This window comes from Schistocerca piceifrons, chromosome 9 (genome assembly GCF_021461385.2).
Source record: "Schistocerca piceifrons isolate TAMUIC-IGC-003096 chromosome 9, iqSchPice1.1, whole genome shotgun sequence".
NCBI classification, from domain to species: domain Eukaryota; kingdom Metazoa; phylum Arthropoda; class Insecta; order Orthoptera; family Acrididae; genus Schistocerca; species Schistocerca piceifrons.
In genome coordinates, this window is record NC_060146.1 from 20,641,942 (window position 1) to 20,669,824 (window position 27,883).

Consider the following 27,883-nt stretch of genomic DNA (forward strand, 5'->3'; position numbering starts at 1 on the left):
AAGAAGATGATGTAAACATAACAAAAAATTAATGGTATTTGCAGAAAAACCAATGTTTTCAGTTCCTTATACTAATAGGTGATAGTCTCAATTAAACTGAAGTCATAGTACTCATATATGCAAATACAAAATAACTCTGTAGAAATTATGAAAGTTTTAGAAACAAACTTAAATACAGCACTTTCTTGAAAAAACTAAAGATTTGTGCAATCATTTTCATATGATTTTTTGTACTGAGAAGTCATTAATCATGTTACACCCATAATCCCACATACGGAAATCATAGAGGGCAAGGGAAATGAGTTACTAGTTTCCAAACTGTCCGTGAATTATTAAAAACAAATACAAAAAATTATGCTCATTTATACACAAGACAGATTTGATTATTTTTCCAGTCCAGTAAAAGCTTTGAGTAATTAAGTATCCAGTCACTCAAAATTCTAAAGATAAGAATTCTTACGTTCTTCCAATTGTTGATTCATCTCTGCAGCAATACCTGGCACACATCACAGAACTCAACAGATAACTCTGTAAACTGCTCTTCAGTTAATATTGATGTCTAACCATGTGCACTTTTAATGTGTGTTTGTGTGTAAATCGAACTAAGCAATGAGGGCACTGAAACTGAGGTTCTTTCCCACATTCATATTTCAAATGTCTTACCAAATCTCTGTGATGCCGATAAGACCTATTACAGGACTGGCACTTGAATCGATTGTTTGAGGCAGCAGTATGTTCTGTGGGTGCCTTGTCAGTCCTTTCCATCTGTTGAAACCACATTTGCTGAGGAAAGGAATCTTCATCACAGAAAGAACTCTCAGTTACCCCACTGACATCATCACTGATATTCTGATGCTGGGTAACATCACTGTCTAGAATGACATCATCCCCACAGTCTTCATTTGAATCACAATTCTCTTGCTTTGGTTCTGCAAATGCTTCTAAAATGCTATTGTCTTCACTCACTGTTGGACATAATGGTGTTCTTGTCACTGAATTCGAAGGTTTCGCTGTAGTTAATTCTTCTTTTGATAGCATCAATTCACTGAAGTTTCCTTCACTTAGAACAGGCAACTGGCTTGTCAGAGATGGGCTGGCTACTGTATCTGGAAACATACTACGAGCTGAGTTACTTTTATCTGATAGCTCTGATCTCTGAAGTGGAAAATTATGGGATGCAGTGTGCGACGGAGGTACCAGATCTCGATGGGCCGGTGGTTCTTCCCTCGATGAATTCCAATTGCTTTTCTTGCGCATCCGAGCAGGTGTTGAAATGGGAGTCACTTTTGTATAATTCTGTTTCTGCAAACATTCTGACTGAGAGCTGCTGCCAGATACTTCTAATAATTCTGGAGAGGCACACTGTTTGTAGCTCTCAGGGGAGACGTGACACTGAGAAGGTGTGTGTTCACGAGAAGGTGTGCATTCAGAGTACGTGGCCGATGTGTTCCTCCTCCTGTAATCCTGTTTCTTCTCCGACACTGTATTGTCGTCGTACGATAATCCTTTCACTTGCAAGAAATTGGCTAGCTGTAGTAAAGCATCAATTTCATCTTGTGGTACAAGTACTTCACCACGGTACATGAATTCGACCAGTGCCTTTAAGATATGGAATTGCACCCCAGGTAATAAGATAACAGTGTGCTGTCCATAGTGCTGACTGAATAACACCTCAAAATATCGACTACAAGCTGAAAGCATTATTTTGTGTGCTTTTAAGTGCCGGCCCTCAGCACCAACAGTACAGTCAGCTAAACTCTCAGTGTCTAAAAGGTTGTCAAAAACAGATTTTAATGTGGTCTGGTGGGCGTCCCACTTCAGGTTAACATTACAGTCCTGCTCCATTCTTTTTATATGAAAATTAGGTCCAAGCAGGTGTCCCTTACTCAACAAAATTACAATATTTTTAATTTAGTTCTCTCCTCTGTGTAATTTAACACATCCATACTTTACACAAAGCTTAAATCTGCTCACAATTTGCTTCAAGTACTGATTAATGTTGTGTTCAGCCCAATTTTTTACTCCAGAATTCAGCAGCTTCATAACAGTTACAATGTACAATAGTCCATCAGGTTGCAGGGCAACTGGTCCTTCCTGAGGCTGTCATTTTGCTGACCTAGTGTGCAAACAATCAAATGTTAACCAACTGCCCTAAACTAGCACAAATCAAATACATGAATATATTTTAGAATTATTAATCACTTACAATCAATGTTAGTGTATGATAAATGGTGTGTTAATACTAACACAAAACTTTATCTGGTATGTCAAATGTAGTGCATCAAATAGTGCACACTATGACCTGTTTGCTTAGTGAGGTAATACTTATTAGAAATATGTTTCACCTGAAAATGTGTGTTTCACAACCCTATCTTTCTGGCTTCTAACATGTATGAAGGCTAACTGCTATGTCTGGTTAGCAATATGCAGTATCTCAGTAACTATGTTCTACATCACACAGGTCCAATAGAAAGTATTTAAATATTACTGTATCATAACAGAGACTTCATCTGGCCCAATTTTTATTTGGGGAACTGCTTGATGTTGGCTTATGAAGGAAATATTGCTGTCATCTAACGCAAACCACTGAATAATGAGTAGTGGGAACGACAAAACTTTTTCATGTTGAAAAATATATACACTGCAGAGAAAAAGAAGAGTGGAGTTTAATGTCTTGATATCAGTATAGCCATTAGGGACAGATTACTGCTCATCTGGACAAGAAAAGAAACAAACACACACACACACACACACACACACACACACAGAGAGAGAGAGAGAGAGAGAGAGAGAGAGAGAGAGAGAGAGAGAGAGAGGGGGGGAGGGGGGGGGGAGATGGTGATGGAACATGGGAGGGTTATGGAAAGAGGTCGGGCATTGGAGAGAAGGGAAGGGAAGGGAAGTCGATAACAAGATCATTAGAGACAGAGCACAAGCTCTGATTGTATGAAAGATGGGGAAAGAAACCATCTGCGTCCTTTCAAAGGAATTTTCCTGGAACAATCATCCTACTGAATGCAGATCCTGAATGTAAGTGCAGTGTGCTAACTAATGCGCCATCTCACTCAGTGTGTTGGAGAGAGAGAGAGAGAGAGAGAGAGAGAGAGAGAGAGAGAGAGAGAGAGAGAGTGCTCAAAGGCAGACATGGGTTTGACAGAGTGAGTAAGTATTAGGAATGATATGACAGATGGAGGCAAGGGTCAGGAGGGAGGGTGGGGGGGGGGGGGTAGAGAGGGAGGGTATGGGGGACAAATGGACGTGCTAGAGTGGGTATGGGAGAAGGGAGAAGAGAGAGGTTAGGAGGGAAGGTATGATGGAGGGTGACATGGGATATCATAGTGGGTTCATTTCTTGTGCCCAAATGACAGGCACAAATGTGAATGTGTGATGAAGTTTAATCAGTTTTCTTAGACATCCACTGCAAATCCTGCAGAGATCAACAAGGTTCAAAATTCAACTGACAGTTCACCAACAGAAGTGCTTTTCTTCATGAGAACCTTTTGCCATCTGACTATAATTACGTTTATTATGTTCACTTTTGCAGTTTCCTGTTTGGAGCCATTGTCCAGTGTAATGACATCACACACCAGAAAGTCGTGCATACATAACGTCATCAAATGTATTCAATTTGATATCGTTCTGTATCAGTGTCAATGTTATTACATAGTGCCACAATAAGTAAGAACATTCCCAAACAAGAAATGACAGTACTTTTTCTTAAGCTACCAATAGTTAAAGAGTATGTGACTGTTCAAGCTTTCTCAATGGTTCGTGGAAATATTGTTCTCAGGTTTGCCATTAGATCATACTGTACAAATCCCACAATATTTCATTGATACAACTGTTTGACATCTTCAAGTAGTGGTAGCTGCAGTTTGCACAGCTACAAGGTGCACCTTACAGCAGTGAAAACAGCAGCTACCACCACCTGAAGATGTGAAACAGTTGTAATGATGAAACACCGTGGGATTTGTACAATACGATCTGATGGCAAAACCAAGAAGGATACTTGCATTTAAGAGTACGTGGCCTAATTTAGAAAGAAATGTGGTATTTTTACCCATAATTTGAAGTTTTATGCTAGTGCAATCCATGCAACTAATGGAGAGATCATGATTACAGAAATTATGAACAAGATTACTTTGGGTAGTCAGAACTGCAACACTGCAATGGTGCTACTTCTCATGAGATGACTATTTTTACAATGACAGTCCTGTCTACTTTCTTTTTGATGGCATTAACAACTAATAATAATCGATTTGAAGGAAAGTAGAGAAACATATAAGTACTAAAAAAAATATTTTACAAGAATATTCACTTACTCCATGTATCACTGTCTAGGATTCATGGGGAGTTATGTATTCTGGAGCAAAAGCCACTGACAAATTGCATGTAGGCACAAGGTAGAAAATCACGAATTCAAAGGAATACAAAATGAAACAGAACACTCTTCAATAGCCATCTCTGTAAATAATCTATACATTTCTGTACTATAACTGCAACATTCTTGTTATTAGTTTAGGAAACAATTATCTTCGTAGAATCTGTTCAATTTTACAACAGACAGGCTGAGGTGTTAACATCAAATAACTCTGTTTTCATAAAATAATTAAAAAAGGAAAGTTCCTTTTAAACAATCTACGTCTACATCTACATCTACATTTATACTCTGCAAGCCACCCAACAGTGTGTGGCGGAGGGCACTTTACGTGCCACTGCATTACCTCCCTTTCCTTATCCAGTCGCGTATGGTTCACAGGATAGTACAATCTGTACTATCTTGTTATACTATTGTTAATCATACATATATTTACATTCAATTCATTTTTTTCAAATACAGTGCTAGACCTGTTCCTGGCAGTGTTAACTTAAAAGAGACAAATTCAGTGATGTACTGGTCATCATCAATATATTTCCTGCTTCTGACAGAATTTTAATTTTCAAGTGGGGAAAGTGAAATAAATAGCCTTTCAAAGAACAGTTACATGACCAGGTTTATTTATTTATATTTATGATTTCTCTAAGTAAATAAGTAAACTGAGGATATAAGTAAAAACGCACAGTAGAAAACTAGAGTTACATGAAAATTTAACAATTAAACCAAACCCACCTTATATTGTCTTTCTTCTGACATAGAAATTGGATTGTTTTTTTATGCACTTCTGCCCACTTACTTCCAACCTTTTATTTTTTGTGTTTCTTAGATTACCATTAATCGATATAGATTAATTTTCTTTATAAGATGTGCAAGCTAAAAAATCACTCTCTCTTTTGATTCCTGTGACTGTTGCCCATTCTCTCCAATTGTTTTCTGAAGGTAAGTACATGATTCCCATATCCCAAATAAAACAAAAGAAGGGAGAAAGCTTTAATTTTATCCACAGTGGTTATTGCAGGAGCTGTGAGGGGTTAAGCTTTGTAGAATACAAAGGAAAGCTCTGCAAACTTCAGTCACGAATTTGGTTTTCATTTACAGCAGAATTTCTTTTAAGTCCGAATGCCCCCAAGTAGTTAGTGTCAAAATGTGCCATGCTCTAAATAAAAATCTTTTAACTGAGGAGAGAGTTGTTTGGCATAAATAACTTCCAATTTAAAGTACATTACAAGATATACTCTGTCAGAATGAGGTGACAGAGACAACAGCAAATTCAAATCATGAATGAATGAAGAAACCCACAGGTTTGTCCAATCCACCTTGGAAATTTCACACAAGTTACATGCATCAAGGTCTAGTCCACTGTTGGCTATGTGGGAACACTGACGAAGCACCAAACTGAGTCATCACTCTCGTAGGCTTGATCAACAGTGATGTGACAAAGCTTTTCCTTCATCAGTACCTCATCTCCTACCTTTCAGACACTCTGCACAATCCATTCACAATCAACTGCAGAGTGTAAAATTTCATTCCAGAAATACCCCCGGATTGTGGTTACGCCATGTCTCAGCATTAGCCTTTCTTCCAGCAGAGTTAGTCCTGCAAGCTACACAGGAGAACATATGTGACATTAGGGAAGCAGGAGATGAGGAACTGGAGGAAGTAAAGCTTTGAGGACGGAGCATGAGAGAAGCTCAGGTAGCTCAGTCAGTTGAGCACCTGCCTGCAAAAGGCAGATGTCCTGGGTTTGAGTCCTGGTCTGGCACACAGTTTTAATCTTCCTGGACGTTTCATATCAGCACACACTCCACTGCAGAGGGGAAAATTTCAGACTGAAAGAATGTTTTATGGAGTGGCAAGTTGTGGCACACTATGCATCACTCGGACAGGCATATTTCAGATGCAGCGCAAAGTGGAATTTGGAGCAGGTAGTGTGATGGTCATTTCCTTGGGTTGTTCTTGTACCATTAGTTATGGCCAATGGAAAGAAGGAGATTAGAGCTTAATGTGCTTCCGATAACAAGGTAATTAGAACTGGAGCAAAAGCTCGGATTGTGAAAGAAAACTGGAGATGTCCTTTCCAGAGGAACCTCCAGGCATTTACTGAAAGAAATCATAGAAAATATTAATCTGGATTGTCATGTGGTAATTTGAATTGCCTTGGTGTGACTCCAGTTGTTTCAATACTGTCATCTTACTCAATTTAGACAGTGGTGAAGTGAACATAACTCTCAGTAATAATTTAACATTGCACACTTTCTAAAATGAGTCAATAAGTTGGAATAAGACACTTATTGTATCACAACACTAATGTTTATGTTCACAGAGTAATAACCACACCTGCTTTAGCCAGGCAAGAGTCCCAGTGTCCCATTATAAACCTTTAAGCTCTGGTAAGTGACAAGTCTATTTGTCCAGAACCTTGCCAACTTGCAATCAATATGCTTCAGGAAAACTGTAGAGAAAACCTAAATTCAATATATTTACACTAAATGGAAAGCCTCTCCCTATGATTACTTGTTATAATAATGGAAGAGAAGTCATACATATGACAAATTATGTGCCTGGTGTGTTTGTTCAAACAATAATGTGTGTGGAACTGTTTATTTTCATATTGCACACAGAAGAGAAGACTGTATCTGCCAATATCCACCTTCTTTCTGGAGAAGAAAACTTATAACAACACAAATGAAAGCAAGAAATGGAATGTCTAACTGCATCATTATAGCTAACCACAAAAATTACTAAAGACAAAGAAGACTGAATAGATCTACACCTCTATGTGCTAAGCTTAATACCTTGGCAAAAAAATCTGGCCAGAAACCCAAGAACGCTCTTATCCTATGTAAACATGCTAAATGGTTTTAAGGCTTCCATCCAGTCACTCATTGAGCAATCCAGTGCGGAGGTAGATGATAGCCAAAGATTTAAATTTCACATTTAAGAAATTGTTCCCGCACAAGAATTGTACAAAAATGTTGTCATTTGACCATCACACATACTCATGTATGGATGACATAGTAAAAGGCTTCCTTGGTGTATAAAAACAACTGACACAAGCAGACATTTGTAAAGGCAAAGAGTTTGGGCAGAGATGTCAGTCGAGGCGGAAGTACTGAGGCAAAGATGTTGTTGAAAGACAGGTGAGATATGAGCGGCGGCAACTTGAAATTAGTGGAGGTTGAGGCCTGGCGGATAACGAGAAGAGAGGATATACTGAAGGGCAAGTTCCCATCTCCGGAGTTCTGACAGAACACAAGCGATGTTGTCTGCTTGTGTCTGTATATGTGTGGATGGATATGTGGGTGTGTGCGAGTGTATGTGGAATGGGTGGCAGCTGTCATCAAACGGTCCCTTCCCTACAGCCTAGGTCTTCGTGGCAAACGAATCTGCTCCAGTCCGGAATCCCTGAACCATTACACCAACAACCTGACAACAGCTTTCGCATCCCGCAACTACCCTCCCGACCTGTTACAGAAGCAAATAACCAGAGCCACTTCCTCATCCCCTCAAACCCAGAACCTCCCACAGAAGAACCACAAAAGTGCCCCACTTGTGACAGGATATTTTCCGGGACTGGACCAGACTCTAAATGTGGCTCTCCAGCAGGGATACGACTTCCTCAAATCCTGCCCTGAAATGAGATCCATCCTTCATGAAATCCTCCCCACTCCACCAAGAGTGTCTTTCCGCCGTCCACCTAACCTTCGTAACCTGTTAGTTCATCCCTATGAAATCCCCAAAACACCTACCCTACCCTCTGGCTCCTACCCTTGTAACCGTCCCCGGTGTAAAACCTGTCCCATGCACCCTCCCACCACCACCTACTCCAGTCCTGTAACCCGGAAGGTGTACACGATCAAAGGCAGAGCCACGTGTGAAAGCACCCACGTGATTTACCAACTGACCTGCCTACACTGTGACGCATTCTATGTGGGAATGACCAGCAAAAAACTGTCCATTCGCATGAATGGACACAGGCAGACAGTGTTTGTTGGTAATGAGGATCACCCTGTGGCTAAACATGCCTTGGTGCACGGGCAGCACATCTTGGCACAGTGTTACACCGTACGGGTTATCTGGATACTTCCCACTAACACCAACCTATCTGAACTCCGGAGATGGGAACTTGCTCTTCAATATATCCTCTCTTCCCGTTACCCACCAGGCCTCAATCTCCGCTAATTTCAAGTTGCCGCCACTCATACCTCACCTGTCATTCAACAACATCTTTGCCTCTGCACTTCCGCCTCGACTGACATCTCTGCCCAAACTCTTTGTCTTTTAATATGTCTGCTTGTGTCTGTATATGTGTGTGTGTGTGTGTGTGTGTGTGTGTGTGTGTGTGTGTGTGTGTGTGTGTGTGTGTGTGTGCGAGTGTATACCCGTCCTTTTTTCCCCCTAAGGTAAGTCTTTCCGCTCCCGGGATTGGAATGACTCCTTACCCTCTCCCTTAAAACCCACTTCCTTTCGTCTTTCCCTCTCCTTCCCTATTTCCTGATGAGGCAACAGTTTGTTGCGAAAGCTTGAATTTTGTGTGTTTGTGTGTGTTACTTTGTGTGTCTATCGAGCTGCCAGCGCTTCGTTTGGTAAGTCACATCATCTTTGTTTTTTTTATATATATATATATATATATATATATATATATATATATATATATATATATATATATATATATATATAACTTATAACAACACAAATGAAAGCAAGAAATGGAATGTCTAACTGCATCATTATAGCTAACCACAAAAATTACTAAAGACAAAGAAGACTGAATAGATCTACACCTCTATGTGCTAAGCTTAATACCTTGGCAAAAAAATCTGGCCAGAAACCCACGAACGCTCTTATCCTATGTAAACATGCTAAATGGTTTTAAGGCTTCCATCCAGTCACTCATTGAGCAATCCAGTGCGGAGGTAGATGATAGCCAAAGATTTAAATTTCACATATATATATATATATATATAGACATAAAAACAAAGATGAGGTGACTTACCGAACAAAAGCGCTGGCAGGTCGATAGACACACAAACAAACACAACACACACACAGAATTCAAGCTTTCGCAACAAACTGTTGCCTCATCAGGAAAGAGGGAAGGAGAGGGGAAGACGAAAGGAAGTGGGTTTTAAGGGAGAGGGTAAGGAGTCATTCCAATCCCGGGAGCGGAAAGACTTACCTTAGGGGGAAAAAAGGACAGGTATACACTCGCACACACACACATATCCATCCACACATACAGACACAAGCAGACATATTTAAAGACAAAGAGTTTGGGCAAAGATGTCAGTCGAGGCAGAAGTGTGGAGGCAAAGAAGTTGTTGAAAGACAGGTGAGGTATGAGTGGCGGCAACTTGAAATTAGCGGAGATTGAGGCCTGGCGGATGACGAGAAGAGAGGATATACTGAAGGGCAAGTTCCCATCTCCGGAGTTCGGATAGGTTGGTGTTGGTGGGAAGTATCCAGATAACCCGGACGGTGTAACACTGTGCCAAGATGTGCTGGCTGTGCACCAAGGCATGTTTAGCCACAGGGTGATCCTCATTACCAACAAACACTGTCTGCCTGTGTCCATTCATGCGAATGGACAGTTTGTTGCTGGTCATTCCCACATAGAATGCATCACAGTGTAGGCAGGTCAGTTGGTAAATCACGTGGGTGCTTTCACACGTGGCTCTGCCTCTGATCGTGTACACCTTCCGGGTTACAGGACTGGAGTAGGTGGTGGTGGGAGGGTGCATGGGACAGGTTTTGCATCGGGGGCGGTTACAAGGATAGGAGCCAGAGGGTAGGGAAGGTGGTTTGGGGATTTCATAGGGATGAACTAACAGGTTACGAAGGTTAGGTGGACGGCGGAAAGACACTCTTGGCGGAGTGGGGAGGATTTCATGAAGGATGGATCTCATTTCAGGGCAGGATTTGAGGAAGTCGTATCCCTGCTGGAGAGCCACATTCAGAGTCTGGTCCAGTCCCGGAAAGTATCCTGTCACAAGTGGGGCACTTTTGTGGTTCTTCTGTGGGGGATTCTGGGTTTGAGGGGACGAGGAAGTGGCTCTGGTTATTTGCTTCTGTACCAGGTCGGGAGGGTAGTTGCGGGATGCGAAAGCTGTTTTCAGGTTGTTGGTGTAATGATTCAGGGATTCCGGACTGGAGCAGATTCGTTTGCCACGAAGACCTAGGCTGTAGGGAAGGGACCGTTTGATGTGGAATGGGTGGCAGCTGTCATAATGGAGGTACTGTTGCTTGTTGGTGGGTTTGATGTGGACGGACGTGTGAAGTTGGCCATTGGACAGGTGGAGGTCAACGTCAAGGAAAGTGGCATGGGATTTGGAGTAGGACCAGGTGAAACTGATGGAACCAAAGGAGTTGAGGTTGGAGAGGAAGTTCTGGAGTTCTTCTTCACTGTGAGTCCAGATCATGAAGATGTCATCAATAAATCTGTACCAAACTTTGGGTTGGCAGACTTGGGTAACCAAGAAGGCTTCCTCTAAGCGACACACACACACAATTTGAACCCAACAATTACGTTTGTTATTGTCACTGTTGCATTTCGAAATCTTTTCTGTTGCTTTATTTTCTCTTTCTGATTTTGCCACTAGTTTCACTTTGTATCCACCTTTTCCTTTTTACCGTAATCTACTATACAATTTTATCATGCCTATATATACTCAATAATACGTAACCCACTTCCAAACCATAACCAAAAAAATTTTTTTTCCGCTTTCAACACTACCGTTGCTATAAAATCCACCATTTCTAGTTCACAAACAGTTCGTTTCACCTATTAAACAACCATTTCGGCTAGTTCTAATAACTTTCGCTTTATTTCCATTTCCATTTTTCCCACATCACTGATCATTTTTAGCTGCTTTCCACAGGTTTTAACATCATTATTTCTTCGACAGACAATTGTTAGCCTCATTTTCATAATCTGCCACCACAAAACCACTCCTTTTAATACATTTACACGCAGTTTTTTCCAAATTTTCCTGAATTTCTCCACCCTTTAACGTGTTTTGGTGGCAATACAACCACCTATCCTTTGTGCACATCGTTGTCTACCAAACTAAGTTCACCTCAGGATCAACATAGCCCAGCTTTAACCAACACTTTTTCGCCTTTTTTCACACCAGATCTCCAGTTGCTTTCTAGTTCACCTTTATCTCTCCCTATATTTATATTTTTATTTTCATTTTCATTTCAGCCTCATGTTACACTTTCCACCTTCTAATAACATGTCACCCTCACAACACCCCCACAACGACTCCATTAAGTTTTATTTACATTCCCTCCACAAACATGCCTTCACCCTAGCCAGATTTTATTTTCTCAGGCTTGTCTGACATTCGGCATTACCCCCAAAGGCCTCACACTTAAAGTTCCCATCTCTGGCTGCAACCCTTCTTTCCATCAGTCCCTATACCAATTCCAAACTGAACAATCCATTGCCCTCGCCCACCAATTATAATTAAGGGGTCTGTGTATGTGCGGTTGGATATGGGTGTGTGTGCGAGTGTATACCTGTCCTTTTTTCCCCCTAAGGTAAGTCTTTCCACTCCCGGGATTGGAATGACTCCTCTGCCAGCGCTTTCGTTTGGTAAGTCACATCATCTTTGTTTTTATATACAGGGCTATTACAAATGAAGCGATTTCATAAATTCACCATAGCTCCATTCATTGACATATGGTCTCGGCACACTACAGATACGTAGAAAAACTCATAAAGTTTTGTTCGGCTGAAGCCGCACTTCAGGTTTCTGCCGTCAGAGCACTCGAGAGCGCAGTGAGACAAAATGGCGACAGGAGCCGAGAAAGCGTATGTCATGCTTGAAATGCACTCACATCAGTCAGTCATAACAGTGCAACGACACTTCAGGACGAAGTTCAACAAAGATCCACCAACTGCTAACTCCATTCGGCAATGATACGCGCAGTTTAAAGCTTCTGGATGCCTCTGTAAGGGGAAATCAACGGGTCGGCCTGCAGTGAGCGAAGAAACGGTTGAACGCGTGCGGGCAAGTTTCACGCGTAGCCCGCGGAAAAGTGGCTCATGCCAGAACTGGAGACCGACAGCGCCGACTTCATCTTTCAACAGGATGGTGCTCCACCACACTTCCATCATGATGTTCGGCATTTCTTAAACAGGAGATTGGAAAAACGATGGATCGGTCGTGGTGGAGATCATGATCAGCAATTCATGTCATGGCCTCCACGCTCTCCCGACTTAACCCCATGCGATTTCTTTCTGTGGGGTTATGTGAAAGATTCAGTGTTTAAACCTCCTCTACCAAGAAACGTGTCAGAACTGCGAGCTCGCATCAACGATGCTTTCAAACTCATTGATGGGGACGTGCTGTGCCGAGTGTGGGAGGAACTTGATTATCGGCTTGATGTCTGCCGAATCACTAAAGGGGCACATATCGAACATTTGTGAATGCCTAAAAAAACTGTTTGAGTTTTTGTATGTGTGTGCAAAGCATTGTGAAAATATCTCAAATAATAAAGTTATTGTAGAGCTGTGAAATCGCTTCAATCATTTGTAATAACCCTGTATATGAATATTTGTAATAGGTACGATGTAACACCCAATATTGTGCCTTATTAGGTACAATGGTACATTTGTATCATGTATATGTAATCACATATGTATATTTGACTGTACTAAACTTGTGAAAAAATGCTACGACGTATGCAAAAGACACCAGTTGGTTTCTCCATGCAAAAAAATACAATAAATAAAAAAATAAATAAATAAATGATGATAACATAGGAGAAATAAGGGCTCATATGGAGGCATGTAGACAGTAGTTTTTCCATTGCTATATTTGTGAATGGAAAAGGAAAGGAAATGACTAGCAGTGGTGCAGCCAGTACGTGACGGATTGTGTATCATGTATGTTTTCAATAATGTTATTACACTTTTGTTAATTAACAGTCTGTTACAGCATTATGTAGATGTAGATGTAGATAATTACAGAGAGGAAAATGTTTCAGTGTTTCTAGAGATATCCATTTAGATCCAAACAAACATTCACAGTTACTATAACAATGATTTCAATCTAACAGCTAGAAACAGTTAACACTAGTATAAAGAGATGTAACAGACAATGAAGTCAGGTTTTCTTCATAAAACAAGGCCAAAATGAGTTTCTGTTATTACAAAATATTAATTCTATATCCCATAATTAAATTGCAGTTACTATGCAGTATAATTTGAACAGAGTCTTTATGAAACAAGATCTAAATAGGAATTTATTTAGAAGGTCAAAACGATTCTCAAACTGCCACCCAAATGGATGGATGGATGTGCATTCTGACATACCTGTGGAATGCCTTCACCTTAATACTACTCGCAGCCCTATGGTGGGTTTACAGATCAGAACTCTGGAATGTCTTGAGTAATTTCAGCCTCATTTGATACACATGACTGTACACTAATGAACACAACAATACTTTACCAGTCACAGTGCTATTAGAGGTGGTATACCTTTGCGTTCCTGCAATCTCTGTACCTATTTACAGCTAGTTGTAAGGGGACATATAGTTCAACGTGGATTCTGAACCAGGGGGGCAACAAAGCATTCTTTTACATAACAATAACTGGCAGAAGTGAAAGAAGCAACAGGTGGAAGAAAAATCTGACCTCTGGATTCAGTCTGGCACTTATCCACTATGCTCTTGTGTCAAAACTCACAAAAAGATACTTTTAGTGTAGTCTAGGACTGTAAGTGGTATATTAAAATTAAATGTACCATATTGGTGTTGGATACACTGTTCCAGGCCTGCTAAAGTACTGGTTACATTCCTGAAGGAGTTTCATTGTTGACGGTAAGAGAGCTGGTGGGAATAGGTTGATGTAAAAATAATAAAAAAATGAATCATATTTGTGGCAAACCCATAGATTTCACTCTCTCTATCACGATAAAGTGACAGTCACAATAAAACTGATGTCCAGGTTAACTAAATATCACATAGCTCTGTAGCCATTGCTGGAAAATTGTAGAAACTAACTGAAAAGAAGAAATTAAATATCCCATTTTCCCAAGCCTGTTTGGTCTAAGGAATCACACACTCTTGTATATGAAATGTAAAAGTGTTGGGCAAAATGGAGTGGGATGAATGTTACAATTTCTATATTGTCCTTATACTTTCAACCACAAGGAAAAAAATTAAACCCAGTTTACACAAAAGACAGATTTGATTATTTTACCAGTCCAATAAAAGCTTTGGGTAAATAATTAACTAGGCAATCATCTGCTAAACAAAACAATTCTTACATGCTTATATTTGACAATTAATCATTGCTACAATAATAAAACACGTATCACTGGACTCATCCCTTAGTTCTGCAAATTGCCCTGCTGTTAATGAATGTATGTCACCATATGCACTTTTAATTGATGTATATGCCTAAATCAAAATAAACAATGGAGACACTGAAACTGTGGTACTTTCCCACATTCATATTTCAAATCTCTTATCAAATCTCTGTGATGTCGATAAGACCTATTACACGACTGGCACTTGAGTCCACTGTTTGAGATAGAAGCTTGTTCAGTGGTGGCTGTATCAGCCCATTCTGTCTGCTGAAACTCCATTTGCTGAGTAGAGGATTCTTCATCACAGAATGAACTCACAGTTACCTCACTGATATCATCACTGATATTCTGATGCTGGGTAACATCACTGTCTAGAATGACATCATCTACACAGCCTTCATTTGATTCATAATTCTCTTGCTTCAGTTCTGCAAATGCTTCTAAAATGTTGTGGACTTAAACACTGAATTCAATGGTTTTGCTGAAATCAATTCTTCTTTTGATAGCATCAATTCACTGAAGTTTCCTTCACTTAGAACAGGCAACTGGCTTGTCAGAGATGGGCTGGCTACTGTATCTGGAAACATACTACGAGCTGAGTTACTTTTATCTGATAGCTCTGATCTCTGAAGTGGAAAATTATGGGATGCAGTGTGTGACGAAGGTACCAGATCTTGTAGGTGTGGTGGTTTTTCCCTCAATGGATACCAACTGCTTTTCTTGCACTTCCAAGCAGATGTTGAAATGGGAGTCACTTTTGTATAATTCTGTTTCTGCAAACATTCTGAATGGTAGCTGCTGCCAGGTACTCTTAAGAATTCTGGAGAGGCACACTGTTTGTAGCTCTCAGGAGAGACACGACTCTGAGAAGATGCGTGTTCAGAGTATGCGAATGATTTGTTTTTCATTTTCTATGCCTGTTTTTTCTCTGACAATGTACTGTCACCACATGATAATCCTTTCACTTGCAAGAAATCAGCTAGCTGCAGTAAAGCATCAAGTCTGTCCTGTGGCACAAATACTTCACCACAGTAAATGAATTCAACCTATGCCTTTAAGATATGAAATTGTACTGCAGATAGTATGATGATGATGATATTTTCCATAATGATGTCTGAATAATACCTCAAAATATCGACTACAAGCTGAAAGCACTACTTTGTGTGCTTTTAAATGCTGACCCTAAGTACCAACTGTACAGTCAGCTAAACTATCAGTATCTAGAATGGTGTCAAAAACCAATTTTAATGTGGCCTGATGAGTATCCCACTTCAGATTAACATTACTGTCCTGCTCCATTATTTTTCAAGACAATTAGATTCTAGCAGGTTTCTCTGACTCAAGAAGATTACAATATTTTTAACTTTATTCTTTCCTTTCTCCAATTCAACGCATGACTTCTTGACCCAAAGCTCAGCTTCTATTCACACATTACTTCAAGTATTGATTAATGTTATCTACAGTCTAGTTTTTTATTCCAGAATTCTGCTGATTCGTAATAGTTACAACAATGTGCAAAAAGTTCTTCATGTTGCAGGCCCATTGCTCCTTCCTGAGATTCTCATTTTATTGACCTAGTGTGCAAACAACCAAAGGTTAATCAACTCCCCTGAACCAGCACACTTCAAATATATAAATATGTTTCAGTATTATTAATTACTTATTCACAACATTAGTGTGAGATGAATAAATATTTTGCATAACACATTTCTAGCTGAGGTGATAAATATTTTGCAATGTGATAGTGTTTTTCATCGAGTGATAACGAATAATTTTTTTTTTAAGAAACTTTTGGACTATATTTACATAACTTTTTCTGTGTGTGAAGAAATTGCAATTAATGTAAAATACTTCATCTTAAATTCTGTTATAATTCATGTTAACAGAATCTTCCACTAGTTCTAGGTAGAGCAATATTACACTAAATGAAAAGCACCAGTTTGCTTTTGTTCTACAGTATTAATTTTTATTGTGTTAACTGGTTTTTGGCTTACAAGGCCATCTTCAGACATTTACTGAGTATTGTTACCAAAGAAGATGCACTGTAACTTGGCCTTGTAAGCCGAAAACCACTTAACACAAAAAAAATTAATACTGTAGTACAAAAGCAAACTGATGCTTCTCATTTATTACCTGTTATAATTATAAATTCAACAGATAATGATCACTCTTTTGATAAAGCAGAAGTGTTGTTAAAATGTATATTGGATATGGATTTTGTGTGTGTGTGTGTGTGTCTGTGATCACGTGAAGGTAATGCAGAAACAACTACTGACGGATAAAAACCTTAGCTGTAATGGAAAGCTTAGGGACAGTAGGTCAAAACATCCACTGTTATGAAATATATTCAATAATGTTATTACACTTTTGTTAATTAACAGTCTGTTACAACATTATTTTGATAGGAAATTGCAATACACACTTAGTTCGGAACAACAGGTAGCAACTGAGAGCTCATGTTTCTAATTTTGTTGTATTTTGCTGTGTTGTCTTTGAACACCATATAACTGGGAAACAGTTAAATGTTCGCAAGCAGAGGAATCTACAACAAGGTATGAGAACTTTAAATGGGATACGAGAGATGTATGAACAGACAGTACAAACATAGGACAGATAGGTCGTTCAAATCATCGGTGTCTTAAAAATATGTACCTTGAATGGGAGGTATTAGCTAATAGTGACAATATCAATTGTTTATGTGTTATGAAACACTGCTGTAGATACAGTGAATTAAACAGCGTAAGTTTAACCCAATGTATACTTGCCAGTCAGTACCATAAGCAAAATAACGAAGGCGGTGGTGTCTGTATTTACCTTGCAGCTGACTGGAAATAACCAAAATACACAGCTCTACTACATTCTGGGTAACATAAATTGGATGTTATTCTTAAGGCAAAACATGCAGAACTGAGTTTCTGAGTGAGATACACAACATGTTCATTCCAAATTAGATGTTGGTCAATCTGCATTCTCACAAACTTTGTAGTACACACCTTTTCTGTTTGTTTTCCAGGATCATGCTCATATTTTCCTCTTGATCCTTACTTACATACCGTATAAAGTTAGGTTTTTTTGTATTTAAAATCAACTTATTTGAATAAAACCATGACTGTATATATGAGAGCACTTTTTCTGCTGTAATACACAGTGATTCTTTATGTCACTAAATAAAGTGACACTTGTGTCATCTGCGGGGGGGGGGGGGGGGGGGGGGGGGCAAAAAAAAAAAAAAAAAATTTGGCTGAGCTGTCTGGAATGTGTATATCATTGATATAAATTAGAAACAGGATGCTGCTCTGTGGAACACCTATTCAGTTTGTTTTGGTTCTGATATCAGCTTAAAACTATGAAAATTGTGAGATGACCTCAACTCCACAACTCATGACCTGTTTTGCAGGTAGGATTCAAACCATTTTTTGACAGTACCCCTAATGCCTATTTCTTAAGAATTCCATAGTAGTATTTCATGGTAGCTTTGGACAAATCTAAATTTATTCCGACAGCATATTTATTTAACTCCAAATTTCTCACTGTTTCTGTTGTGAAGTATAAGATGGCTGTTTCTGTACTGTACCCTGCTCAAAACCAATGTTGCCTGTTATTTATTAGTGTATGCTATTTCTAGAAATTTTCTGACCCTGATTTTCATCAATGCCTCAAATATTTTAGAAAAAGTTAGGAGGAATGGTATAAGTCAATCATTTTCTATTTTGTGTATGTCACCATTTCTGTGTAGTGGTACAACTTTAGAGATTTTAAGCATATCAGGAAATATCCCTTCACTGAAAGACAAGTTTGCTCTGTGCATGATAGGTTTATCAATACATGGTGCAGTTTTCTTAATTACAGGTACATCCAATCCAGATGACATTTTGGATTTCAAGCTTTTAATCTTTGAGATTGCCATCATGCTAATATTTACCATTGGAGCCATTACTGTTGGTTGTTGTGTAAAGTTGCTACTTAAAGTATGGGGAGTCGCCCAGTTTCTTTCTTTAATAATTTCCCCACATTATTTTGGAATTGTTATTAGTCTGCCTTATTGATCTATCATTGAACAGTAATTTTGCTATTACTTTGCGATCAGTCTTTCTGTAGATCTTCACATACTCAACAAACTCCAGATTGTGACATGTTTATAGCTTTAAACCTAGTGTTTTCATGGTTTCACTTGACTTTTTAGTTTCTGGTATAATCTAAGAATTTGACAGTTTGGATCCAGATGATCTGTAACTCACAATCTTTTTGGGAAACCCATTTCAAAGTTTGTCATAAAAGTGGAAGCAAATGAATAGTAAGCATCATTTGTGTTTGTTTGTGCCAAGACCCCTGATCAAACATCATTTCTTAAGATACATCTGAACTGGTTGAAATTTTTAGTAGAGAAAAATCGTTTGTACTCATTATGTACTATATTTTGCTTCTTAGGAATTGCAGTGATATTAACGATTAATAAGTTATGGTTTGATAATTCTGTATTTGCATTTGTTACTGCCACATCACTTGTGACCACATTGGAAAAGATGTTATCTATTAAACTTTCACTGGAGTGTGTTGTTCTAGTGCGATCTGACATGTGGGGAAATATGTTGAAGCTTTTTAATATGCCTAGAAACTTGTTTTTTATTGAACTTTGGACCAAGAGATTAATATTTAAGTCACCACAAAGAATTATGGTAGAGTTCCCATTAGAGAAAATGTTGAGCAATACAACCAGAGGTTGTACAGAGTTTCAGGGAGAGCATAAGGGAACAATTGACAGGAATGGGGAAAGAAATACAGTAGAAGAAGAATGGGTAGCTTTGAGGGATGAAGTAGTGAAGGCAGCAGAGTATCAAGTAGGTAAAAAGATGAGGACTAGTAGAAATCCTTGGGTAACAGAAGAAATATTGAATTGAATTGATGAAAGGAGAAAATATAAAAATGCAGTAAATGAAGCAGGCAAAAAGGAATACAAAAGTCTCAAAAATGAGATCGACAGGAAGTGAGAAAATGGCTAGCAGACAAATGTAAGGATGTAGAGACTTATCTCACTAGCGGTAAGATAGATACTGCCTACAGTAAAATTAAAGAGACCTTTGGAGATAAGAGAACGACTTGTATGAATATCAAGAGCTCAGATGGAAACCCAGTTCTAAGCAAAGAAGGGAAAGCAGAAAGGTGGAAGGAGTATATAGAGGGTCTATACAAGGGCAATGTACTTGAGGACAATATTATGGAAATGGAAGAGTATGTAGATGAAGATGAAATGGGAGATACGATACTGCGTGAAGAGTTTGACAGAGCTCTGAAAGACCTGAGTCGAAACAAGGCCCCGGGAGTAGACAACATTCCATTGGAACTACTGACGGCCTTGGGAGTGCCAGTCCCGACAAAACTCTACCATCTGGTGAGCAAGGTGTATGAAACAGGCGAAATACCCTCAGACTTCAAGAAGCATATAATAATTCCAATCCCAAAGAAAGCAGGTGTTGACAGATGTGAAAATTACCGAACAATCAGTTTAATAAGCCACAGCTGCAAAATACTAACACGAATTCTTTACAGACGAATGGAAAAACTAGTAGAAGCCGACCTCGGGGAAGATCAGTTTGGATTCCGTAGAAATATTGGAACACGTGAGGCAATAATGACCCTAAGACTTATCTTAGAAGGTAGATTAAGGAAAGGCAAACCTACGTTTCTAGCATTTGTAGACTTAGAGAAAGCTTTTGACAATGTTGACTGGAACACTCTCTTTCAAATTCTAAAGGTGGCGGGGTAAAATACAGGGAGCGAAAGGCTATTTACAATTTGTACAGAAACCAGATGGCAGTTGTAAGAGTCGAGGGACATGAAAGGGAAGCAGTGGTTGGGAAGGGAGTGAGACAGGGTTGTAGCCTTTCCCCAATGTTATTCAATCTTTATATTGAGCAAGCAGTGAAGGAAACAAAAGAAAAATTCGGAGTAGGTATTAAAATTCATTGAGAAGTGATAAAAATTTTGAGGTTCGCCAATGACATTGTAATTCTGTCAGAGACAGCAAAGGACTTGGAAGAGCAGTTGAACGGAATGGATAGCGTCTTGAAAGGAGGATATAAGATGAACATCAACAAAAGCAAAACGAGGATAATGGAATGTAGTCGGGTGATAATGAGGGAATTAGATTAGGAAATGAGACACTTAAAGTAGTAAAGGAGTTTTGCTATCTGGGGAGCAAAATAACTGATGATGGTCGAAGTAGAGAGGATATAAAATGTAGACTGGCAATGGCAAGGAAAGCGTTTCTGAAGAAGAGAAATTTGTTAACATTGAGTATAGATTTAAGTGTCAGGAAGTCATTTCTGAAAGTATTTGTATGGAGTGTAGCCATGTATGGAAGCGAAACACGGACGATAAATAGTTTGGACAAGAAGAGAATAGAAGCTTTCAAAATGTGGTGCTACAGAAGAATGCTGAAGATTAAATGGGTAGACCACATAACTAATGAGGAAGTATTGAATAGGATTGGGGAGAAGAGAAGTTTGTGGCACAACTTGACCAGAAGAAGGGATCGGTTGGTAGGACATGTTCTGAGGCATCAAGGGATCACCAATTTAGTATTGGAGGGCAGCGTGGAGGGTAAAAATCGTAGAGGGAGACCAAGAGATGAATACACTAAGCAGATTCAGAAGGATGTAGGTTGCAGTAGGTACTGGGAGATGAAGAGGCTTGCACAGGATAGAGTAGCATGGAGAGCTGCATCAAACCAGTCTCAGGACTGAAGACCACAACAACAACAACAACAACAACAACAACATACAGTTTCTTAAGAAAGACTTCAGTGTCCCCAGATGGTGATCTGTAAACTGCTGCAATAGTTATTTTCTTTTTTAAACTATACAACTGGACAGCTAATGCTTCAAAAACCTTTACAGTACTTAATGATTTAGCCTCAGTTCTTATCTTGAATTTAAGTTTTTGGGGCAAAACTAAGTCAAAATTAAAAGAAATTTTTACTATACAAAGAAGAGCTACTCACATCATGACTCACAGTGCACCACACATACACTGCAGACCCTTATTTAAACTGCTAAAGATACCAACAGAACCATCTACACATATTTTAAAATGTCTGAAAATGATCAGTAATAATCACTGTAGTATACGAGCCAACTCTGGCTACCATAATTACAATACAAGGCATTGTAAAGACTTCCACATTCTCCATATCGTGAATACCAGGAGTCAGAATGATGTGAGGCACTTACGAATGAAGCTTTCAAATGCACTTCCATCCTAAATTAATAATGTGGAAGACAAAAGAAGATTCAAGAATGAAGTAAAAAAAAATACCTGATGGATAAATATTTCTGCAGTGTCAATAAATATCTGTCTAAGACAATAAATTGAAGCATATACTTGCTTTCAATAATTTAAACAATCTAAATTTATTTTCAAATTATGAAATACTTATCGAAATTCTATGTATAAGGTGCAGTCAATGCCATACATTATGTTTTTCACGAGTATGTGTATTTGTGTACTAAGTGTTTGTTCTCTGTTTACACACTGTAGGTATGTAATTTTTACTTTGCTTGTTTATTATGTTATGCATTGGTATCATGTTTTACATGTAAACATTCTAATGACACATACTACATCACATGTGTGATCTTTCGGATTATAAATAAACACAGATTATGCATGGGAATTTATTGTACTGTTTACTTTTGATAACTATCAAAAATAATTTTATGTGAAGAGGGGAGTCACATCATACATACTGGTGCAACTGGTGGCTGACCTTAAGGTGCAACTTGCACTGACTAACATTGACCTCTCTACACCAACACGCCCATTCAAAATGGTTTTGTGCACATTCAGCCTGGAATCTCATTGACTGGTAAAGAATTGTCTGGAGACACCCTGCTCAGCAGCAGTATACCAAATTGAATGTCACTCACCATATGGGCCAACAACCCGGAATGATGGTCTACAGCACCATTTGATTTCATAGCAGGACCCCTTTGGTTGCCATCTGTGGCACCCTACAGCACAGCAGTATATCGACAGCATTCTACACCCTGTTATGTTGTCCTTCATGGCTAACCATCCTGGGCTTACATTTCAGCATGATAATGCACAGCCAAATGTGGAGAGAATTTCTATTTCTTATCTTCATGCTCATCACACTCTAACATGGACAGCAAGGTCGCCATACCTCTCCCCAATCGAGAAGGTTTTGAGCATTATGGTCATGGTCCTCAAACTACCTCAGGATTTTGATGACATACACACCAACTGGACAGAATTTGGGACAGTATCCCTAAGTAGGACATAAAGAAATCTATCGAAAATGCCAAGCTGAATAACTACTTGCTCAATCTGTGAAGCTCTTTTTCTGTAATAAATCATCCAATTTTTGGGCAATTGTAATCATTTGTTTGTCATCCCATCTACCAATTTCCATCTCATTCAGATAATTCCTTTGTGGTTTATCCTTTTGCTTGAGGGCGTATTTACCATGGGACGGGTTGATCTCCATGTCAAATAAATTAACTACAGAATATTTTTGTACATGCAAATTCCATAGCTAATTATTTGAGGATTTTAATAATATTTTTAGATCACCTTGGCAAGAAAAGTTAAACATAAATTATGAAAATTATGGAAGATGTAAAAAAAATTGTACACTTCATCTAAAATGGGCCTTTACACACGTCTCAAAGAACAGACATTGCTGACAATCCACTGCTGCACAAATTACTTTTAACTTAATTCACCGGCTGCAAATTCTTTGACATTAGCTATATTCCATATAGATCTGCTACTCAATAGTGACCAAAAAAAAAAAAAAATAATTTGTAAGTTTGGGTCAGTCCAAGGCACATGCACAGACAGCAGAAATGATTAAGATGAATGCTTATGATAATCAGGAAATCCAGGTCCAGGTCCTAGCCTGGCATTAATTTTCAAAATTCACTTTGGATAGTAGATTTATACCCAATACAGCTTATATCAAGGAACTCACACTCAGTGAATTAAATTCGAAGCAGAATGGGTTTCTCTTGGTACATATAATCCTAATGTAATCAATGGTACCTGGAATAGCACAAAAAGTTGCAGCCAAATTAACAAGATGACCAAAGTTAAATATCAAATGACAACAGCCAAAACTGGGTCATGATAGAACCACAGTACCAAGGATCCCCACATTCAAAGAAAAATTGCCAGACGCACATGTTATAAAATAACATTTGTACAGTTATAAATGTTTAAAGGAAGCATTGTGTTGGGCGTCAGTGAGCCATAATTAAGTGGAAAAAGATTGAATATCCCGTGTACAGTGAACAGCAGGGATAGTCAACATTCATTACCTGCCACCCACATATTCTAACCACCCACCTGTTTCACGGTAATGGTGGTTTATAAAGTAGAGAAGTAGATTTACTTTATCAAACTTATAAAGCACAGTTTCAGCAAGTTAAAGAATATAATAATGAATGCTAACCAGATACTTTAAGTTAAAATTTTATGAAAACCTAATGAAAATGTTTTTTAAATCCTGTAACATCTACTGCCCACCGTGAAAGCTGGAATGCCCACCAGTGGGTGGTAGGGACCGGGTTGACTACCACTGGTGTACAGGATGGTTATAATTAAAAATGACTGGCATCGAAACATTGTGGATAAATCTGTAAGGACGCATGGAAAAGAAATAATGAATAAACCACTGAAAGAAGCAAATTCTTATTTCCACACGAGGAGGTAACATTTGTTATTTGCGTATCATGTTTACTTTCCAGGCTACAAACATTGCTCAATGTGACGGCCATTTGTATCCACGACACCCTGGAACTGCACTGGAGACAGCTCTACTGCTGCCACAAACATATCAAGTGGGAAGTCGGCTGCCTCCGTCATTACGCTCACCTTCGACATCTGACGTGTGTTAGTGTCCCGCTGATAAATCCTGACCTTCATGTAATTCCACAGCCAGAAATCACAAGGGTTCAAATATGGTTAACTTTGTGGCTATCCAGCTTGGAACGACTGGCCAACGATTCAGTTTTCCCTAAATGTATTACAGAGTAATGGAGTGACCTCACAAGCACTGTGAGGTGGACCTCTGACATGCATCAAAACAACTGAGTCTAAAGCACCTCTCTCATCTCATATAGAACAAGGATGACATGTTGGTGAAAATCACAATAACGTGTGCCATTCACACTTCATCTCTATGGTCCTCAAGGTCCGAGTTCCTCCTATGGCACCATACCAGTTCTGGCACCTAACAGCAAGGCATGACATTAACACTACTAACAACGCAAATACTTCAATGTACAATCTGAATGTCATTCGTATAAAGTTGGGTACTCATTTGGTAAATAGTTTTCCATCCACACTGGCTCAAGTAGCAAAAGTTTAATTATAACTAGAAGATGAGTTGAAATCTAAAGGAATCACAAATCATATTTTGTACCTGTGTAATGACAGAATGATAAAGAGTGCCCATATAGATTACTATCAGATGATAACCAGGCTACAGAATAATGTAAGTATAATGGCTTTCTTTGCATGTACATAGTAGTGTGAAAGAAAATTGAGATTTGTATAATAATTATCCTCAAAACTTTGTTTACCTAGATTAACCACAATTTTATGTGAGGCTCGTATTTGAATAATAATTTATTTTCAATAATTATACAGATTTTCTGCGCAGAAAAAGCATATCATTTTGGTACTATCAAATAAATAAACTGATATAAAATATTGAATATCATACTAGATGTTAAGCTCATTCTATTTGGTGTTTATTAAACTAAAAATGGGGAAGAATATTAATGTTGTGGCAACATGACAAATAGTATCTGTATCTTACAATAATCTGAAGGAAAAGAATGTTAGTATGAATTTTATGTATTCCTGTAGTTCTGTAAAAATTGTTTATTTTGTAATAAGACTGCAAAGAACTCTTTTTAATGAATAGTTTCTCTTTAGGAATGTTTGTAACGAAAATGCAATACTGAAGTCAAATAAGAAATAAAAATCCTTAAATAAAATCGTTCTTGAAGCTTTGAAAATGTATAAGTTTACTGCACAGAGGAAAAAATGACAAAATGTAAAGGCTACTCCTATGTAATATGATATACCATGACACTACTTATTTTCAAAATTGCAATTTTGTTTCAAGGAAACCACAAGTTTGAAAAGCAAGCATTGAAGAGGATATGTGACACCCTTTTTCTTGACCACTTTTTCTGCTAATTTTATTGTTATATTGGAATGCTGCAGTTAACAGCATAACTCACTTTCCTAAGCAGCAATGTAAAATGTTATAATGATAAGTAAGAAGACTTTCCCAAGCTCGGAATGCTTGCAGTGATAATGGATGTGCCATATGACACTGAGGTACAACAATAGTGTGAGGGACAATGAGCAACTCATGAGAGTGAATCCTATTCGGTGATTCTAAATGACGGGGACCCACTAACAGTTAGGCATCAAACTAGGACATTTTCTTTTTCAGGTATTAATTACTAAATGCCACCTTGACCATATTAAATGCTACAGGGAGCCTAAATGTCATCAAAGTGCCAATACACAGTAAATAATTTACGTAACTAAACAAATAATGATAATTTTCTTCCTACCATGTACAAATAGCACTGAAATTATATGAAGTGAACTAAAGATTTCTGTTGTGTGCCAAGCTAGTCAGTTGGCATTAGGATCTAAACCAGACCTGATCTCTGTGCAGGCTACGCTCTCAAGTTTCAGTATTTTGAAGTTATTTGTGTCTAAAGTAGTGATTGTTGATTGCTTTAAAGTGTTTTGTCAATAAATGCACCTTAATGGCATTCCAAAATTTATTTAAATACCCACATATCCATTCATGGCCACAAAGGGAGACTATTTGCATCTCTGAAAGAATCCAATTTCTACAAGAAATGCTTCAAAGGATTACATCAACAAGAAAACTACACAGAACAGGTGGGCAGGTGTGCCAATAATTGATTCATTAAGTTGACCCACATAAGCTGATATACATAAACGATCTGATGGACAGGGTGAGCAGCCATATGCAGTTGTTTGCTGACGATGCTGTGGTGTAGAGGAAGGTGTCATCATTGAGTGACTACAGGAGAATACAAGATGGCTTAGACAAAATTTCTAGTTAGTGTGATAAATGGCAGCTAGCTCTAAATGTATAAAAACATAAGTAAATGCGGACACAATTCCATAATGTATGAACACAGGATTAGCAGTGTGCCACTTGACACAGCCAGGCTGCAAAGCAATATGAAATGGAATGTGCATGTAACTATTGTAGTGGGGAAGGTGAATGGTCAACTTTGGTTTATTGAAACTTACTGGCAGATTAAAACAGTGTGCCGGACTGAGACTCGAACTCGGGACCTTTGCCTTTCGCAGGCAAGTGCTCTACCATCTGAGCTATCCGAGCACGACTCACGACCTGTCCTCACAGCCTCACTTCTGCCAGTATCTCGTCTCCTACCTTCCGAACTTTACAGAAGCTCTCCTGCAAACCTAGCAGAACTAGCACTCCTGGAACAAAGGATATTGTGGAGACATAGCTTAGCCACAGCCTGGGGGTGTTTCCAGAACGAGATTTTCACTCTGCGGCGGAGTGTGCACTTATATGAATTTGGCTGATTTGCTTTATTGGTAGAATTTTAGGAAAGTATGGTTCATTTGTAAAGGACACTGCATATAGAACACTGGTGTGACCCATTCTCAAATACTGCTCGAGTGTTCAGGATCTCCACCAGGTTGAATTAGAAGATGACATCGAAGCAATTCTGAGGTGACTGCTAAATTTGTTATATACAGATTTGATCAATAAGCAAGTCTCATGGAGAGCCTACAGGAACTAAAATGTGAATCCCTGGAGGCAATGCAACATTCTTCTCGAGGAATGATATTGAGAAAATTTAAAGAAACAGCATTTGAAGCTGAGTGCAGAATGATCCTACTGCTGCCAACATACATTTTGCAGAAGGACTACACATGAAAAATAAGACAAATTAGGGCTTGTGTGGAGGCAAATAGACAGCCATTTTTCACTTGCTCTATTTAGGAATAGAACAGGAAAGGAAATGACCTGCAGTTGTACAATGTACCCTCTGCCACGCACCGTCCGTCGGCTTGCAGAATATGTATGTAAATGTAGAACTCCTTTTGCAGTATTGAGAGGGAAGGA

At 38.7% G+C, this 27,883-nt stretch overlaps 1 protein-coding gene across 1 annotated transcript in view; it reads right to left on the minus strand.

Annotated features, from left to right (window-relative positions):
- Positions 1-312: 312 nt before the first annotated feature.
- LOC124717301 (longitudinals lacking protein, isoforms N/O/W/X/Y-like) overlaps positions 313-27,883 on the minus strand; it is a 35,812-nt gene continuing 8,241 nt past the window's right edge. The window contains exon 2 of the mRNA XM_047244127.1: positions 313-2,116. Within this exon, the coding sequence (XP_047100083.1) occupies positions 547-1,845 (1,299 nt within the window). The 5' untranslated portion in view covers positions 1,846-2,116 and the 3' untranslated portion in view covers positions 313-546. The remainder of the gene's footprint in view (positions 2,117-27,883) is intronic.